Raw genomic sequence first — 19,298 nt, 5'->3', positions numbered from 1 at the left:
TCTGCACTTTCACTGTCAAGGGCGCAGGTTCAATCACTTGTTGGGGAACTAAGATCCCACAAGCTGCACAGCATGTCCAAACAAATAAGTATCAGAATAAATATCTCAACATAAACGATAAATACTACCCCTGTATTTTTTTTATAGTACAATAAACATTTTCTAATTCTTTTACATGAAAGTGCATAATAACACAGTTTCCCTTGCAACTAATATTTATTCAAGTGTTACTATGAAAGGGACTCTATAATTACAATAATTCATTTAAAAAAATCGACATTTATGAACATTTGTGGGCATTTTCTATAACAGATGATTTTAGATCTCTTAGCTACAGATTGGTTTTTTAAAATAAAATTGTACCAGAAGCCCAATTCTTAATACAGTTATCAATTCAGAACACAGCTGAAAGGTAGGACACTTTCTGGCCAGGACTCACCCCTCATGTTAGCATTCATGCCTCTGCCTGCAGATCCGTGGCTGTGGCCGTGGCCATGCCCATGGTCACTGTGTCCGTGCCCATGGTGTGAATGGCCGTGATCAGATGAGTGGCAGCTTCCTTGAGAAGCTCCATGGCTATGGTTATGGGCATGGCTAAAGGCACAGATACCAATGAGGTTTACTATCAGCCCTCCAACAGAGACTGGCTAGCAAAAAAGAGGAAAGAAAACCTTTCAATTTGTAATTAAAAACAAACGTGTTATCTAAAACTTACTATACAGCTATACGTTTTTTTGGTTTACAGTTTTGAAACTATAGTAAAACCTCACTAAATTCAATATGAAAAAATTTTGAAGTGTGAATTTTAGAATATTTTAGAAGCAGAACTTAAGTTTCAAATACCAAAGTGCTGACAAGTAAAAGGATTTAGGTTTGCTTTAATTAAATGATTAAGAATAAAAATGTACTTGATTCAGGGTTTATGAATAAGTAAATGATGCTAAAGTTTTGTCTTGTTTATTTAAATAAGAGTTTGAAAGTACTGCTTAACTAGAGCAAGTATACACTGTACCTGAAATCTCATTTATATTACTAGGTAAATTTCAATACTTTAAAAGACAATGACTGTAATTTACTAATGAGTGAACTCCAAATAAACATAGTCTTATTGTGTCTTAACTATAGTAAGATTTCCCAAAATAAAAAAAAGTGTAATGAAAAAGCATTTTTTAAAAACCAAAGTAAACGGGATTATCTTGACTTAATGGTGCCACAATAACACCTCAAAGGATAAACAAAGTTACCTTCATTAACACCTCTTAGAAGGTGATTTGAAATAGTAGCCCGTGGCACTACTTAATTTACATATATCTACAATTTCTCCTTTAGAGAAATCCACTTGTTTTATAAAAAGAACATATAAAAATAAGGGCACAGATTATTTTAATTAATTTTCAAAGCTAGTAAGAGACTAGCTTTGTAGTCTGTAGTAAACACGTATAGAACTTATTTACTTCTTCTCATGACTCAGACCATCTGTCTGTCAGATTTAAAAACTTCAGTCAGCTTTATGATCCTGAAGAGTGTTAATGAATTTTGAATGAAATAAAATACTGCTTGCAGAGACTTCATTAGATCATAAATACTCTACTCTGTTGAGAAATACTTCATCTTTCTGTATTTCATCAGAATGAAAAAAAATAACAAAGTGAAAGGCCCCTCTAATTCTGCCCTCTTAAGAGTTAGTCTCTCCTAAGAGGATGTGTATATTCTATGCACAATACTAATATACATATATATACACCTTTTAAAAACCAGTAACAGGATCATATTCAATACTATTTTGTAATTTTTTTCACTTAGTACATACTGTAAATATTTTTCATGCCAGCATATATTGATATACCTTTCTTTTTAGTAGGTGTGTAGTATTCTACTGTATGAGTGCCAAGTTTATTTAACTAGTCCTTTCATTGGTGAACACTGTTTTTCTTTTTTCCCTACCACTGTACCATTATAAACAATGGTGCAATGAATGGTGCACCCCTACACCCTTGAGTGAATATTTCTGTAGCAAATATTAAAGGTCAAAGATATAAGCATTTAAAAATCCAAAATATATATCCAAACTAAAATTCAAAAACATTTAATATATGCTTCCATCAACAAGATTCATAATTGTTTTTAGTCATTTAATGATTAATAGCTTTCTGTAAAAAAAGAATATATATATATATATTTATATACATATATAACTGAATCACTTTGTGGTAGATCTGAAACTAACATAACATTATAATAAAAATTCCACTATATTACAAAAAAACTCCCCACCAATTAATAGTTGGCTTCCTATTATAAGCCAGGTGCTAAAATTTAAGAGTTAATATACACAATTCAGGTTCTGAAAATACATCTTAATTGTGGAAGAATGACAAATTAAACAACAGCTTTAAGTCAGTGTTGCTATCAGAAGACTGCACAGGTACAGTGGGAATATTCAGAAAGGGAAATCTAACATACTTTGAGGTGGGAAGAGAGGGATGAAGGGAAAGTATCTCACCAGAGGTGACATGAGAAGAAAAGGCTAAAAGGGCAGAGTGTGGGGAAGGTGTGAGAACTACAAGGAAAAGCACATGCAAAGGTTTAGGGGCACAAGGAGAGCATTAAAAGTTACCACAGCACTAATTTAGAGTAATAAAGTCTTTGCAAATTTCCTCAGGCACCTAAAAACACATCTTCAAACAAAAGCATTTAATAAGGCAGGAAAAAATCTATGTTTTAGAATGTCATCTAATATTCTGACTACTAATGTATTGGAGAAAAGTGAATTAATAATTTCTAAGAGTCAGCAGTATAAATGTAAATAGCAAGATAGGAAGTTATGTTGAGTTAAATAAAAATAAATAAGTAAATAAAAACTTCTTAGGTCAATAATTATAAGTAGTTAAACTTTAGTAGGGAAAAAGCTGTATGAGTATGAGTAGAAATTCAAATAGTAAAATGAAAAGACTTACTGTTAACATGTGTGTGTCTAATTCCGGAGGATCAATTAACCTAGCCACTGACTCCATAAACACAAAGAAAGCTATTACCACTAGAAAAAGCCCATTAATAAATCCAGAGAGAATTTCTATTCGGCCATACCTAAAAATACAGAATATATTTTTAGAAAAGGAAATTGACAAATGAAGTATTTAAAAAATATAAACATCATTATGTTATAAATGAGGAAATGAATCCAGATTTTCAACTACACAAACAGTAAGACTTGAAAATTACCAAGATTTTAAATATCATACTAATGCCAGAAGGTTTATATGTTTGTTGAGATTTTATGAGTTTATCAAAGTCCTTCTTCAGTGTCCCTCTTATACAAAGCCTGTCCTAATTTCTTAGCAAGTTACTTTTCTCTCTTCAAGACTTTGATGTTCTCTGTATCTGTCACAAGACATAGATTCAGCTTGTATCAAGAATTTTTGTATTTTTGGCTCATCCATCTTTCAAAATAGAAACAGCTGAAAATAAGAAGATGAATTTATTAACCTATTTACAGTAGGTCTTTATCAAAATACTCTGCATAAATCAGGGATTCTAATGTTCATTGAATGATTCACTTAGTAAAAAGATACTGCATGCACAGTCACTTCAAAGTTTGAATTCTCTAACAGCAAAGATGTGAATGATCATGCACATTCCATGGCCTTAAAGAAACACTGTTGGCCAAACAGCTATTTAACTGATTTTTGCTACCTATCTATGAGAAGGATTTGTCAGGGAGTGTGGTCTTAAGCTTACTGCCAGTCAGTATTTATCAAATGCTTGGTTTATTTCCTCTTACCTACTTTAAAGAAAAATTAGGCTCTGAAAAACTAAATTTGTATAAAGTTAGTAAAATTGTATCCCATGAGATGGAATTTGCTATTAACACAAGCCTTGATAGTCAGTGTACCTACCCATAGGAGAAAATCCGAGTTGCTTTCCATCTGCTCATCAGGGCTGCAAAAAGTCCCATGACCAAAGCAGAGCAGTCAAAGAGCATGTGGAATCCATCTGAGATCAGACCCAGACTATTGGTCAACACGCCATAGAACAGTTCCACAAAGGTAAAAAGCTAAAACATGGTCCAAAAGAAAAACAATAACAACGGGAATAGTTTTTATTTCCCAAAAAACAATTGGGAAATACTGTTTTAAGATAAATTTATCAGAATTTGATCATAAGGAATTTAACGCTTAATTACCCAAAGCTTACTTGACGACATACTGCCTCTTTCATTACTTAACTGATTCTCATACAAGAAATCTCATTTCATATAAATGGTAAGAAATCATGCTAAATCAGATATGTCCATCTTACAAATTATTTAAAAGGAGATAGCTTATCTACATGTCTGTAGAACTCAATAAACTAGACTAGAAAATGTTAGCAATCTGGTTGGGAGTGAGATCCCATAAGGAGTACATAAGAATCTTTATAAGCTACTCTATCTATTGATTTGAAATGGCACACTAAACCAATGCCTCTAAAATACCTCAGAAGTGTTTAAGCAGTATGAGTATGATCCTGTAATCTTTCTACTAGAGAAAATATTTTAGCTCACCTCTAACTATTAAAATTATTTGAGAGTAACAAAAATTACACCAGAACTGTCAAAATTAAAAGATTAAGCCTTCAAAAAGAAAAAAAAAAAAAGATTACGCTTTCAAGATATGCCATTAATATTTAAAACTCTTACCAGATTCAAACACAAGAAGTAAAAGATCTGCCTCGAGTCATTTTCCTCAAGAATTTGTTTTAGTGATTCCTTAATAAACCTGGGGATGGACTGGGAACTATGCTGAAAAGCATCACCCATGAAGTTATAAAGAGGTGTTCCTTCAGGAGAATATCCAATGAGGGTACCTTTCTGTCCTCTCTTAGAAGGAGATGATAAGATGTTGGCAGCTAAACAAAGGAAAGAAAAAAATTACAAAAATTTAAAAAGTTTAACCTACAAAACCCAACACAGAATCTATCAGCACTATGTAAACACTGAACACATTCCCCAGTAAGTAGATGGACAGCAGAATGCATAAGAAGGAATTTGCTATGGGGAGAAATGCTCACACAGGATGAAGAATACAGCGCTGACTACCACTCCTCCAGAAAGGACGTGCTCTGTGCCCTCCTGGCGTGCTGCTTTGTTCATAGCCCGAAGCTGGTCTGTTATTGGATGTGTCCAAAAATTTCCAAAAAGTAGAGCACTGATAAAAATGGGAAAGGATCCATAGCGGGCACATTTGGAAACTTCCATTTTGACTGAACAAATGGACTCGACATAGAAATCCAGGATCATGACAAAAAAAATAACCGTTGTGAAAGGCATAATGAGAGAAAACCAAGAATCGACTTTACTCTAGAAATTAAAAAAAAAAAAACTTAATATCATATGGGTATAAAATTCACATCTTATATTTTAGTTAATCCGTTTATGTATAAACAAGTATTTCCATGATTCAATACAATTTGTAAAATGCCAAAATATGAGTTATAAGATATTGGCACATTTTCCTAGTATTCCCCAAAGTATTAAAAAAAGAAGCATTATGGTTTAATAATTTTATAAATACTTGGTGATGTACAATCCTTGGGTTTTGGGGTAAGTATTAAATTAGTAAGTATTAAATTATTTTGGGTAGTATTTAACTGATTCCTTCAGGCTACAGGGACGGGAGGGGTATATAAATGTAATAGTACTTGATTTGTATTTTCTATAAACAATAAAGTTAACTCTAAAAAGTTTTCAAAACCTATTAAGAAAATGCAAAGAAATTTAAGCCACTTGCAACATCAAACTGAAATAAAATATAATGTACTGAACTAAAATCTATAAGTAATAGTAATTTATTTTACTTATTACCAATAAATTCCTGCTCTTACCTCAGTTGTCACAGAAAGAACAATGACCCATGGGCATAAGAGAAGTACAGAAACAATGTGGGATAAAGCTTGAAGACGTTTGGCTCCACCAACATCTATAGAGAGTTTTCTGGAAGCTGTATGAAAACCAACTTTACAACACAAAGCCAGTACTAGCAACAATACTCCACCCTATGAGTAAAAGTAGATAAGTCTTATTAGAAACACAGAGTTCAATACTTAAGCCTTAAATACAGAATATTTAAAGAAATGGAGCTAGCATGTTTTTTTCATAACCCAAATTACTGAACTACTTAAACGGTTGGCAGTATTGTAAATCATTTTAAATGCACTTTTAAAGTTATCGTTGCTGTAACTTTTCAGAATCTCTCATGTTACGAACAAAGAAAAGAAAACATACCTTGTGATCTGCCACACCTAAGAAGGCAATGGCTGTGTAAAGCATGTGGGTTAGAGCACTGTCATGATGCCCTTCAGCTAAGTGAGTTGCAGTAAAGGAAAAAAAATTTAACTCTTTCAATCCTGAAGTCCTCCTGGAATTTAGCTACTATTTTGGGTTGACTATTTATTAGTCTGAGGGCCCCAAACTTGACTATCCTCAACAATGTTTCCCTTAAAAACAAAAAAAATTAATTTAGGGAACATGATTTGTAAATTAGAATGGCCTGTATATACTTCTTTTGTTATCTCCAAGACAAGTATAATAGTGCTTAAGGCATAGTTGTTAAATTTTAGTACATAACCTAAGACATATGCATACATACTAGAACAAAGTGACAAGAACAGGAATCTCCTTAGACCACTCCTATCTGATGGAATTAAGGTTGATCTTTTGGAATGCCATGTAAAACTCAGTCCTAAATCTGCTTTTGAGTCATTAATAACATAAGCCTCAGCAAAATAAGCAGCAAGCAAAAGAGGGTAGGGTGGGCAACAGCTGTTTAACAGTCAACCTGAAGTTTTACAAAGTCATGCCATTCTCTTTCACTGTAATACAGTAAACTGATATTAATTAATGAATAGGTTTTAGGGCAGTATCAATCACCAAAAGATTCAAAACTGGTGTTCTGAGCCCTGCTAATTGGAGAGGGCTAAGGTATATGGATAGGAAAGAACAAGCCATGTCTGCAGAGGAAAATGAGTAGATGTATTTGATTGGAAGTTGGGTTTAGTCAATATAAGAGAAGAGTGGGGGGCTGAGTTGGAAAATTTAGAACGAGAGTGAATACCAGATTAAGTAATTTAAACTCCTTTCAGGAAAGAAGATGCCAAAGGTTTTTTCGTTAAATTTCAAAAAAGTTTAACAACTGCCACTGCCTTCTAAAGGGAGCATTTAAATTGTTAAATTACAAGGGAGCAAACAGATTGATTTTGTTGAGTGAGTAAATCATACATATATATGTATACACATACATACATTAGCACCACAACATTCTAAAATATTCTTTCATTGTCCCAAAATTTCTGAAAATTTAAGGTGCTGTAAAAGATATTTAACTTAGAATAAATTTATTCACTATTTGAATACTGATTTAGAATACCTACATTAATCTATGAAAGTTTCATTCATGATTGATTAGTTTAATTCAGTTACTCCTTCTTTCCCCTTCTGCCAGTCTTCTGTTTTTCTGTAAGACTAAAAAACTCCCATCTTCTGCAAAAGGATACGGTGTTCAGCCATTTTAGCCATGAGATCATCATTGTCGAAAAGCAACAGGCAAATCACAGCAATAATGAAAAAAGCAGCCCCCCTTGTCTGAAAATGAAGAGAATAATACCAAGAGTGGCTTTTCAAGTGTTGATTTTTAAGACCGTGACTATACAAATGCTAAAGAAAATTTTTTCAAATACCTGTTTAAAGATAAAATAACATTTGACATTAAAATCTTTATACTATACAATGTAAATTTATAGCATTAACAGTAAGATGCAAGAGTAAAGAACTCCCATAAATTCTGCAGTATATTTTCAGGGCACTTTAAGACACTTAATAATGACAACTTCAATTGTGTCTTTGCTAATATGAATAGGGATATTACCATGCACAAACTGTTAAATGTTCAAAGAACTAATCTTAAATGTTACTTTGCTTCTGTTTGAAAAGCCCAAGTAGCTAAGGAATAATTAGTAGTGACATTTTATTCTATAACATGCAAGTAATAGTGAAGACAGTTAATTTACAATAATGTCAGTACTCTAGCTACCATTCTTCTAGGGAAAAAGAACTAAGAGGGCATGTTAAGAAAAGCAGCAGTCATCTCTAATATCTAGTAAAGGTATAACGCACTTAAAAGCTGACACACTTCTTAAGTTCTCATTCCAGGAAAGGATTTTGACAAAAGAAAATTAAAGGAAGGACATACTATCCAGGTTTATGCAAATACTTCAGAACTTTTTGTACAGAAGCAATCTAAATAGCACTATTATACATTCTCTAGTTACAAATTTACAGGTGTAATACCAGATACTTTCAGAAAATAAAAATTTTAAGTGCAAAATGAGGACTTTTTATTCATTAAAAGATAACCACTATACTTGGTAAATTCCCTGTTAGTGTGGTAGGTATTTTGACAAAATCAGTATACATAAGCCATACAATTTAAAATTTCCTAATTTTCATTGAATCAGGACATGGTGAATTAACAATACCCAAACATGGAGACTATAACTTAGACTTTTGTTGCAAAGAGGGCACTGAGAATTCTGTAGTACTTCACAGTCAGAACTAAAAAAAAACAACACAGTTCTGGTTAGATGCCCAGATTCATTACTGACACTAATGAGAGGATATATAAGATCTATACTCTCATTTTAGTGCAGTAAAATTTTTAATGTTTTAAAGTCATTTGTATTTATTTTATGAGTTGTCTTTGTCCTTAAGCTCGTTTATGTTGACGATCTTCAGCAATTTTTTAAAACTATTTGAGTGATCTATTTTTTTTAAAAAATGTAAAATTTTGTGGCAATTTGTTACCATTGTTAGTTTGCACAATGATTTTTCAAATATTTTTATTTATTTATTCTTTCGGCTGTGCCACGTGGGATCCTAGCTCCCCTCCTGGGGAAGGGTCCCCTGCACTAGAAGCTTGGAGTCTTAACCACCGGACTGCCAGGGAAGTCCCTGCACAATGATATCTGTTACGTAGATGTTTGTAATCTTTATGAAGTCACATGTACGGGTTTTCTCTTGTGTGAATTTTTTACATTGATTTTGGAGTATGTTGTGAGTACACTTAACGTTTATTTTGGAATACTCTGTGAGTGAAGGAAAAAGATTAAATAGTAGCATATACTTTAATACCCATAGATCCAATCTGAAATGTACAAACTAGGCAGACTCACTTCGGTCTACTTGCATATTGCTTTGGTCACTTTATTTTATTCACTACTGAGCCTGAAAGTCTCTTTCAGAAAAGAGACTATTATACCTTATTTGCCTTTATTTCTCCTTTCCTCTGTAACACAGGAAGCATTTAATTTGGTAAGTAAAAGTACTGTAGCTGCAAGAACTTTTAATTGCATATTGAGGATAAATTTACTAAAAATAGATTAATACTTAAATTATATAAGATGAATAGGGTTGCCTACTTGGCAAATGTTCATCAAACTTTAAATATAACAAGTTTTGAGGGACATATTTTCCAAAAATGATGTACAGGAGTTAAGAATGAAGTAGGGGAGGGCTCTGGTAAAGCATGAAGGAGATGTTTGCAGTGATTGATCAGTTCTGTATCTTTGACTATGGTGATGGTTAAACAAATCTAAACACACACATACAAATACAAACATATACACACGAGTGTATGTAAAACTGGTGAAATCTGAATACTGTCTATGGGTTGTACCAATGTCAGTTTCCTGGTTTTGATAGTGTACTTGAGCTGGTAAGAAGCTACTGCTGACACTGAGTGAAGGCACAAGGACCTTTCTGTACTGTATTTGCAGCTTCCTAGGCTTCCCAGGTAGCTTAGTGGTAAAGAATCTGCCTGCAGTGCAGGAGACACAGGAGATGTGGGTTTGATCCCTGGGTCAGGAAGATCTCCTGGAGGAGGAAGTGGCAACCAACTCCAGTATTCTTGCCTGGAAAATTCCATGGAGAGAGAAGCCTGGCAGGCTGCAGCGCATGGGGTCTTGAAGACTTGGATATGACTGAGTACACACACACACAAGCAGGAACTTATAATGATTTCAAAATAAAAAGTAAAAAATAGAACTCTTCTGAGAAAAATTTATAATTAGCAAAAAGCCTCTAAATTCTTTTAAATGGGAAAGGATATACTATTTTATTGCCTTGTATAATATTTTACTTGTATACTTCAATTTTCAAATAATGGAAAATTCTACCTTTGCTGGTCCTCCTCCAGAACTAGTGAACAAAACACTGAGCAGTGAGATGACAACGATATCACTGTGCTCGAACAGCAGCAAGGTCCTACAAAAAGAAAACCCCGTAACTCATGAATGTCTGATCTCCATCAGGAAGCAGGAATTCAACCGGATTAAGGGAGAAGAAAATAAACCTTTCCCCTTGATTTCATAAACCATTATGGAAAAAGTAAACATGCACAGCTGCCTTGGAAAATATTCTGGTATCATGTATCTTAGAAGGTTGTAACTAAAAATATCTAATAATATTACTTGTAGGATTATATCATACATATTTCTTATATACATGTACCAGGAAACACTTATAAGATACCAGCATTGTTTGCAATATCCATAAGCTGGAAACAACCTAAATACTCACTGATGAGAGAATGGATAATATAGAGTGTATCCATTCAAAGGACTATTATACGGTGGTAAAAATGAAGGAAATTCTACGAATATACACAAATTCTAAGAAATACAGAACTGTATACTTTAGCAGTGCTGCAGACTGAATGTTTGTGTCCCCCTCCCTGCCCCAAGGTGAAACTCAATCCCCAACGCAATGGTATTAGGAGGTAAGGAACACCTCTGAGAGGTGCTCAAGGTTATGAGGGTGAAACCCTCATAAATGAGATTAAAGGCTTTATAAAAGAGACCAAAGGGAGCTCCTTTGCCCCTTCTGCTATGTCAGCTTACAGTGAAGAAACAAGACGGTTTTCTATAAACCAGGAAGAGGTCTCTCATCACACATCGAATCACCTGTACCTTGATCCTGGCCTTCCTGGCCTCCAGAATAAGAAACAAATGTGGATTTTTTTTAAAAGTCACCCAGCCCATGGTATTTTTGTTACAGCAGCCCAAATGGACTATGACAAAAAGAGCAAATTTTATGGTATATGAATTATATTTCAAAAAACTAACATAAAACTGAAAGAACTATATATACATACGTAGATATATACACACACTACATGCATCAAAAGGGGCAAATCTCAAACATAACACTGAATGTAAAAAGTATGCTGCACAGAAGTACATGCAATGTAATTCTATTCATATCAAGTAAAAAACTTGCAAAAAAGAAATACTGGTTACATCCAATGGCAGCCAGAGACAGGGATTTAATCAGGAGGGGGATTCATAAGGCACCAGAGGAGCTGATAAGGTTTTATTTGGGGGACACATGAATGTTCATATTTATTTAGATTTACTGTTTTATATGCATGAAATATTAAAAAATTATTGCCAGCTGAAGGAGCTTATAGGATCTACATGGTAACAGATCTTGAGCTTCTCATTAAGAAAATTTTCATCTTTCCTCTTTACTCAAAAATCAGTAATGAAAACATGGCAGTGATTATTTTAGTTAACATTTGGGAAATTACAATTTAAAAAAATATATCAGCAGAATGACAGTAACTTGAAGTAAGACAGGCTATGAAACAACAAAGAAGTCTACGATCGAGAAGCTGAATGACGGTTTTAGTAAAAGAACGACAGGGGCAGCGTGGCAGAGGAGCTGGTGGTACCGAGGGTTGTACGGGCAGAAACAGATGACTGAACGAGGAGCCAAATAAGAAATTAACAGCTTTCCCCCTTCCTTCCCTAACACTCAGTGATGGTGACTTAGTAACAAACAGACCAAAGGATCACTTCAGGAGTAAGAAATTATCATTCAGTCATGTTTAAGCATAAACTGAAAAGGCTTTCCCCAAGCTGAGAAATTCCAGCCAGCTTTCCCAGCACTCCAGGATCCTACTGCTGTCACGGACAGGGATGCGACACTGGAATTCTATATATTCCTCTTTGGAAAAGTACAGGGTAAACAAGCTAAAGGGAGACAAACCCAGGGCTCGTTTATCCGCTGGGAGAGGAGAAAAGCCTTTTCACAAAGCATTTCCCACTAATCACTTTCTACTCTGTCTACTTCATCACCCTGAGTGAATTTCTTTAGAATACCCGCCAGCTTACCCCTTACTTCTTGTCCCCATATTCCCCCCTCATCAACGGCAAGGTACTTTTTCTTATAATTTTGAGACAGAGAAACATTAAGACTTATACACAGTTGCACCTGTCATAATTCTCATTAAATGAAGTGGCCCTAAAGCATTTTGCCCCCTGAACTGACCAATTTACGTAAAAGAATCTATATAGACTTAGGGGAATATGAAATGAGAGTTACCTCATCTTAAATCTGATGACTGGCACACTATTTCCAAGCCATTTTTTTATAACCATACCTTTCACACATTTTCTGTGGGTACTAGAGGACTTTCAGAGTTGGGGGAGGGAGCATTTTTAAAAGATTTTGCTCTCCTCCTTATTGGCTGATTTTATTTACCATTTTAGACTTTTCATTTCTAAAATCAGCTGCTAAAAGGGACATAATGAATAACAAAAAGCCATTTATGCTAAAATTTTTCTGAAACTGGTGGACTCTAGTAAAATATCTATGACAGATCATGAACATACATTAATACTATTCAACAAAGAACCACAGACTAAACAGGTCCTCAGTATATATGTATGCTCACTTAGTTGTACCCAATGCTATCAAAGTGAAAGAAGCATTTGTATATAACTGACAAAAATATTTGACATAAAACATAATGGCAAAAAACTAATATTCAAAATGAAGAAATAAAAACACTCAAAACATGCATTTCTATTTACCTTAGTGGTCCACAAAGTGTGAGGCCAAAAAACCACAAGAGTGAAATGATACACCCAGCAATTGCATGTTTAAATATTTTGATCCACTAAAAATGGAAACAAAAAAATTTCAGTCATGTTTAGCCAAATATCTCAAAATCTTAAACAAAACACATAGGGGAAGATCATGGTAACACAAATATTTTAAAAGCCAAATAATTACGAATTTTGAAATTAAGCAGAAGTTATTAAGATGTCTTGACTAAATCTAGATTTGCAAGATACTACTCTGTTTTCCATTTTCTATATTCTTCTCTGGTGCTAGATCCTGAAATCTTTTTCTATAGAGTACAATTTTCTCCATTTTCTACATTAGTTCTCACCAGTTTGCCAGGAACATAAAACGTTTGTCTTTAAATTCTTCCAGCAGGAATAGTCAATTCTCCAATTATTTGAAAAGAGAGGGGGAAAAGTTAAGATGGGGTTTAAAAATTAATCCTGTTTTAAAAAATGTTCTTGGTCTCTAAAACAGAGGAACTTAAATTTCTTTCTAATAAAAAATCACAGCACAGGTTTCTAAGTTGTGGCATAAAGCAAACATGTAGTAGGGTGTAAATGCTGTCCAAAGAGGTGATAATGTGAGATGATTATGCAGAACGTAGGACATTTCTGGGTATAGATCCTGAACCTCAGATGCTTAAAGAAAATAATAATGATGATGAGGCAGACAGCTAGTATGCATTGCATACTCACTACTTGGGTTTTCCCAGGTGGCACTAGTGGTAAAGAACCCGCCTGCCAATGCAGGAGACGTAAGAAATGCAGGCTTGATCCCTGGGTTTGGAAGATCCCCTGGAGGAGGGCATGGCAACCCACTCCAGTATTCTTCCCTGGAGAATCCCCATGGACAGAGGAGCCTGGCGGGTTGCAGAGAGTCTAAAGTGACTCAGCACTCACAACATGTCCAGCAGTATTTAAAGAACTTTACATGTATTAATCTATTTATTCCTCATAGCTTCATGAGGAAAGCATTATCATCTCCATTTTCAGGTGAAAAACTGAAGGTAAAGAAATTAAGTAACTTACTTTAAGTAAGTTAGTAACTAGAACAGCCATGAATCTGTCTGACTCCAGGTGCCTTGTTTTTTAACCCTTATGCTTCACCTGTTCCCCAGTGACACCTATCATAGTCTTGTGGACATGTCTACATGCCTGATTTGTGAATCTTTTCAAAATATGGATCATGTATTAAAGAAAATAATTATATGCATGCTTGAGACATTTTCTACTCTATACTACATTTTTAAATACTCCATTATCTTAGCACTTTGTAGCTTACTCTTAAAGCCTCAGTTCTGAAAAGCTAAGTCAAGAGCAAGTTAACTCTAGAAATGTTCTGCTGTGCACCTAAAATCATTCAGTAAGTAACCCTGATCAAGGAAAGAACACTGCCTCCTGGTCTATTGCTAGGACAAAAGGATTCTGCAAAAGACTTACCTGGCGTTTGGTAATACTTTTCCCAGAAGAAAAAGGCTTTTGAAACAAAACCATAAAAAATGCAGTCCTGTGAATATTGAAATATTAACAAATTAATATTAATTAATCTTATATACAAGGTATGGTTTTAAGTAAAGACACTTAAATATAATAGAACTTGAAGGGTATGTTAGTCTCTAAAGAAATTATACTAGAGAACAACACTTATTTTAATTAGGCTTCCACCATGACGTTTTGGGAACTCTTCTTTCTTTTGTAATGGCCTTCAAAACCCAGTTTACAAGCCACAAAAGAACTCTCGATATTTTTTTACACTCTGAAATACCAAAGAAAAAATTCCTACCTTCTCAAAAATTCAGTAATAACAAATCTTGAAATAGAAATGATCGAAGTACTAATTATATACCCTACCTTTCACATACCCAAAATAGTTCTATAAAAATACATATAACTGGTGCTTAAAATTTCCTAGTCAAGAATCACTTTTCATTATTACTAAAATTACACTGCCAGGAGTGTTAACAGACTCTTATTAATACAGAGGTTGGTCACCATCAGTCCCAAGGTCCTGAGAACTTTTAGAGAGATTTTCTTACTACATGCAGAATAATGTAAAACGTATACTGTAAGTAGGCCCTTCCCTGGTGGCTCAGATAGTAAGGAGTCTGCCTGCAATGCAGGAGACCCAGGTTAGACTGCTGGGTCAGGAAGATCCTCTGGAGAAGGAAATGGCAACCCACTCCAGTGTTCTTGCCTGGAAAATCCCATGGACGGAGGAGCCTGGCGGGCTGCAGTCCATGAGGCTGCAGAGTCAGACATGACTGAGTGACTAACACTTTCACTTTCTTTTCAAGCATACCCTATATTAGGAAGGGAAATATAGCGACCACAGACCAGTGTGGTTCAACTTGGAAAATGAGGAACATCTGTGCCCAGACAAGGCTCAGGTGACATTCCATGCCAGCTGGAAGGTTAGACTACCCCAGTAGGATGGTCTGGGAATACCTAGGGCCCCTGAGGCCCTTTTAGGGAGCTGTGAGGTCAAACTATTTTTAAAGAAGTATTTAGATACTATTTACTCTTTTCATTGTTACTCTCTCAGGGCTGTACAGTAGAGCTTTCCAGAGGCTATTTCACGTGGGATACTGCAACCGACTGAATGCTGACTCAGATGTGGGAATCCAGCTGTGTTCTATTAAGCCAGACATTAAATTTGCAAAAACTGCATTCAATTCAGTTCAGTTCAGTTGCTGTCGTGTCTGACTCTTTGTGACCCCATGGACTGCACCACGCCAGGCCTCCCTGTCCATCACCAACTCCCGGAGTTTACCTAAACTCATGTCCATTGAGTTGGTGATGCCACCCACCCATCTCATCCTCCGTGATCCCCTTTTCCTCCTGTCCTCAATCTTTCCCAGCATCAAGGTTTTTGCAAAATGGACCTTTGTTGACAAAGTAATGTCTCTGCTTTTTAATATGCTATCTAGGTTGGCCATAACTTTCCTCCCAAGGAGTGTCTTTTAATTTCATGGCTGCAGTCACCATCTGCAGTGATTTTGGAGCCCTCCAAAATAAAGTCTGACGCTGTTTCCCTATCTATTTGCCATGAACTGATGGGACCGGATGCCATGATCTTAGTTTTCTGAATGTTGAGCTTTAAGCCAACTTTTTCACTCTCCTCTTTCACTTTCATCAAGAGGCTTTTTAGTTGTCTTCACTTTCTGCCATAAGGGTGGTGTCATCTGCATATCTGAGGTTATTGATATTTCTCCTGGCAATATTGATTCCAGCTTGTGCTTGCTCCAGCCCAGCATTTCTCATGATGTACTCTGCATATAAGTTAAAAAAAGAAGGGTGACAATATACAGCCTTGATGTACTCCTTTTCCTATCTGGAACCAATCTGTTGTTCCATGTCCAGTTCTAACTGTTGCTTCCTGACCCGCATACAGGTTTCTCAAGGGGCAGGTCAGGTGTTCTGGTATTCCCATCTCTTTCAGAATTTTCCACAGTTTATTGTGATCCACACAGTCAAAGGCTTTGGCATAGTCAGTAAAGCAGAAATACATGCTTTTCTGGAACTCTCTTGCTTTTTTGATGATCCATTGGATGTTAGCAATTTGATCTCTGGTTCCTCTGCCTTTTCTAACTCCAGCTTGAACATCTGGAAGTTCACGGTTCACATATTGCTGAAGCCTGGCTTGGAGAATTTTGAGCGTTACTTTGCTAGCGTGTGAGATGAGCACAATTGTGCAGTAGTTTGAGCATTCTTTGGCATTGCCTTTCTTAGGGATTGGAATGAAAACTAACCTTTTCCAGTCCCATGGCCACTGCTGAGTTTTCCAAATTTGCTGGCATATTGAGTGCAGCACTTTCACAGCATCATCTTTTAGGATTTGAAATAGCTCAACTGGAATTCCATCACCTCCACTAGCTTTGTGATGCTTCCTAAGGCCCACTTGACTTCACATTCCAGGATGTCTGGCTCTAGGTAAGTGAGTGATCACACCATCATGATTATCTGGGTTGTGAAGATCTTTTTTGTATAGTTCTTCTGTGTATTCTTGCCACTTCTTCTTAATATCTTCTACTTCTGTTAGGTCCATACCATTTCTGTCCTTTATTGAGCCCATCTCTGCATGAAACGTTCCCTTGGTAGCTCTAATTTTCTTGAAGAGATCTCTAGTCTTTCCTATTCTATTATTTTCCTCTATTTCTTTGCACTGATCACTGAGGAAGGCTTTCTTATCTCTCCCTGCTATCTTTTGGAACTCTGCATTCAAATGGGTATATCTTTCCTTTTCTCCTTTGCTTATCACAGCTATTTGTAAGGCCTCCTCAGACAGCCATTTTGCTTTTTCGCATTTCTTTTTCTTGGGGATGGTCTTGTTCCCTGTCTCCTGTACAATGTCACGAATGTCGGTCCATAGTTCTTCAGGCACTCGATCAGATCTAGTCCCTTAAATCTATTTGTCACTTCCACTGTATAATCATAAGGGATTTGATTTAGGTCATACCTGAATGGTCTAGTGGTTTTCCCTACTTTGAGCCAGTCAGCTTCCAGTCTTGTTTTTTGCTGACTGTATAGAGCTTCTCCATCTTTGGCTGCAAAGAATATAATCAATCTGATTTCAGTGTTGACTATCTGGTGATGTCCATGTGTAGAGGCTTCTCTTGTGTTGCTGGAAAAGGGTGTTTGCTATGACCAGTGCGTTCTCGTGGCAAAACTCTATTAGCCTTTGCCCTGCTTCATTCTGTACTCCAAGGCCAAATTTGCCTGTTACTCCAGGTGTTTCTTGACTTCCTACTTTTGCATTCCAGTCCCCTATAATGAAAAGGACATCTTTTTGGGGTGTTAGTTCTAGAAGGTCTTGTAGGTCTTCATAGAACTGTTCAACTTCAGCCTCTTCAGCGTTACTGGTTGGGGCATAGATTTGGATTACCGTGATATTGAATGGTTTGCCTTGGAAATAAACAAGAGATCCTTCTGTTGTTTTTGAGATTGCATCCAAGTACTGCATTTTGGACTCTTTTGTTGACTATGATGGCTGCTCCATTTCTTCTAAGGGATTCCTGCCCACAGTAGTAGATATTACAATGGTCATCTGAGTTAAATTCACCCACTCCAGTCCATTTTAGTTCGCTGATTCCTAAAATGTTGATGTTCACTCTTGCCATCTCCTGTTTGACCACTTCCAATTTGCCTTGATTCATGGACCTAACATTCTAGGTTCCTATGCAATATTGCTCTTTATAGCATCGGACCTTACTTCTACCACCAGTCACATGCACAACTGGGTGCTGTTTTTGCTTTGGCTCTGTCTCTTCATTCTTTCTAGAGTTATTTCTCCACTGATCTACAGTAGCATACTGGGCACCTACTGATCTGGGGAGTTCATCTTTCAGTGTCCTATCTTTTTGCCTTTTCATACTGTTCATGGGATTCTCAAGCCAAGAATACTGCCATGGTTTGCCATTCCCTTCTCCAGTGGACCATGTTTTGTCAGAACTCTCCACCGTGATCCGTCTGTCTTGAGTGGCCCTATACAGCATGGCTTAGTTTCACTGAGTTAGACAAGGCTGTGGTCCATGTGATCAGATTGGCTAGTTTTCTGTGATTGTGGTTTCAGTCTGTCTGCCCTCTGATGCCCTCTCTCAGCGCCTACTCTCTTACTGGGGTTTCTCTTACCTTGGACATGGGGTATCTCTTCACACATTAACACAAACTAAAGTAAAAGTTGATGTTTTGGCAAGCTAATAGAGTGTGACAATTCTTTTTTTTTTTTAAATCCAGTCTGTTATCTCTAACCTTAGGTAGTCTATCTTTAAAAAAAAAAAAAAAAATATATATATATATATATATATAAAAATACTTGTCAGGAGTAATAAAATGCACAAAATACTTTATGTAAAACTTCCTAAAGATACTCAGTTAACACAAGACTTTTCAAAGACATTAAAAAACATTAAGGAAAGAACTGCACACACTCACCCAAGTTTTAATATAAAAATGAACTGAACAATGTGAACTACTTTTAGGAGATCATATGATTCAAAAAGTCCAACAGCCTTCAAAAATTTAGTGAAACATAGTAACACAATATATTTCGTTAATCTGAAAAATAAAAAACAGAAACAAGTTGCAGTTATCAATGAATCACAAGGAACTCTGAAATCTTTTTCTTATTATACAAGTAATAAAGGTCATTATGAAAACCATAAATATAAACAAAAAAATGAAACAAACAAAAACTCAACTCACCCCCCATGTGATAACTACTACTAACACTGGTATATATACTTTCAGATTCTTTTCAATGTACATGAATGTATTATGTACAGGTATAGTCTATTAAAAAAAAAAGGCCAAACTAAAAATAAACGTTTTTTGATTAACTGAGTCACCTTGACTACTTT

General features: G+C 35.6%; 1 protein-coding gene and 1 long non-coding RNA gene across 7 annotated transcripts in view; one reads left to right on the top strand and one right to left on the bottom strand.

The window, feature by feature from the left end:
- Nucleotides 1-19,298, top strand: part of LOC145516788 (uncharacterized) — a 149,189-nt gene that overhangs the window by 20,754 nt on the left and 109,137 nt on the right. Inside the window, exon 3 of one of the 3 annotated variants that reach the window (XR_014061765.1) lies at nucleotides 10,227-10,444. The exons of 1 other annotated variant lie outside the window; for it this stretch is intronic. This is a non-coding gene — a long non-coding RNA (uncharacterized LOC145516788). Of the gene's footprint in view, nucleotides 1-5,867; nucleotides 6,260-10,226; nucleotides 10,445-19,298 lie in introns of those variants that run through there. One more of the 3 variants, XR_014061766.1, reaches the window with a different exon arrangement.
- SLC30A5 (solute carrier family 30 member 5) overlaps nucleotides 1-19,298 on the bottom strand; it is a 32,146-nt gene that overhangs the window by 3,977 nt on the left and 8,871 nt on the right. For all 4 annotated transcript variants that reach the window (XM_081518410.1, XM_081518412.1, XM_081518409.1 and 1 more), the window contains 12 exons: nucleotides 18,874-18,996; nucleotides 14,383-14,449; nucleotides 12,907-12,992; nucleotides 10,207-10,294; nucleotides 7,531-7,618; nucleotides 6,263-6,339; nucleotides 5,863-6,033; nucleotides 5,050-5,338; nucleotides 4,679-4,887; nucleotides 3,897-4,054; nucleotides 2,958-3,087; nucleotides 440-647 (listed from right to left, as the gene is read on the bottom strand). In XM_081518410.1, coding sequence (XP_081374536.1) covers nucleotides 440-647; nucleotides 2,958-3,087; nucleotides 3,897-4,054; nucleotides 4,679-4,887; nucleotides 5,050-5,338; nucleotides 5,863-6,033; nucleotides 6,263-6,339; nucleotides 7,531-7,618; nucleotides 10,207-10,294; nucleotides 12,907-12,992; nucleotides 14,383-14,449; nucleotides 18,874-18,996 — 1,694 coding nt within the window. The remainder of the gene's footprint in view (nucleotides 1-439; nucleotides 648-2,957; nucleotides 3,088-3,896; nucleotides 4,055-4,678; nucleotides 4,888-5,049; nucleotides 5,339-5,862; nucleotides 6,034-6,262; nucleotides 6,340-7,530; nucleotides 7,619-10,206; nucleotides 10,295-12,906; nucleotides 12,993-14,382; nucleotides 14,450-18,873; nucleotides 18,997-19,298) is intronic.

This window comes from Giraffa tippelskirchi, chromosome 8, assembly GCF_054371585.1.
Source record: "Giraffa tippelskirchi isolate mGirTip1 chromosome 8, T2T-mGirTip1v1.2.pri, whole genome shotgun sequence".
NCBI lineage: Eukaryota > Metazoa > Chordata > Mammalia > Artiodactyla > Giraffidae > Giraffa > Giraffa tippelskirchi.
The sequence above is the reverse complement of the archived record's forward strand: the minus strand, read 5'-3'. Positions and strand labels throughout refer to the sequence as shown.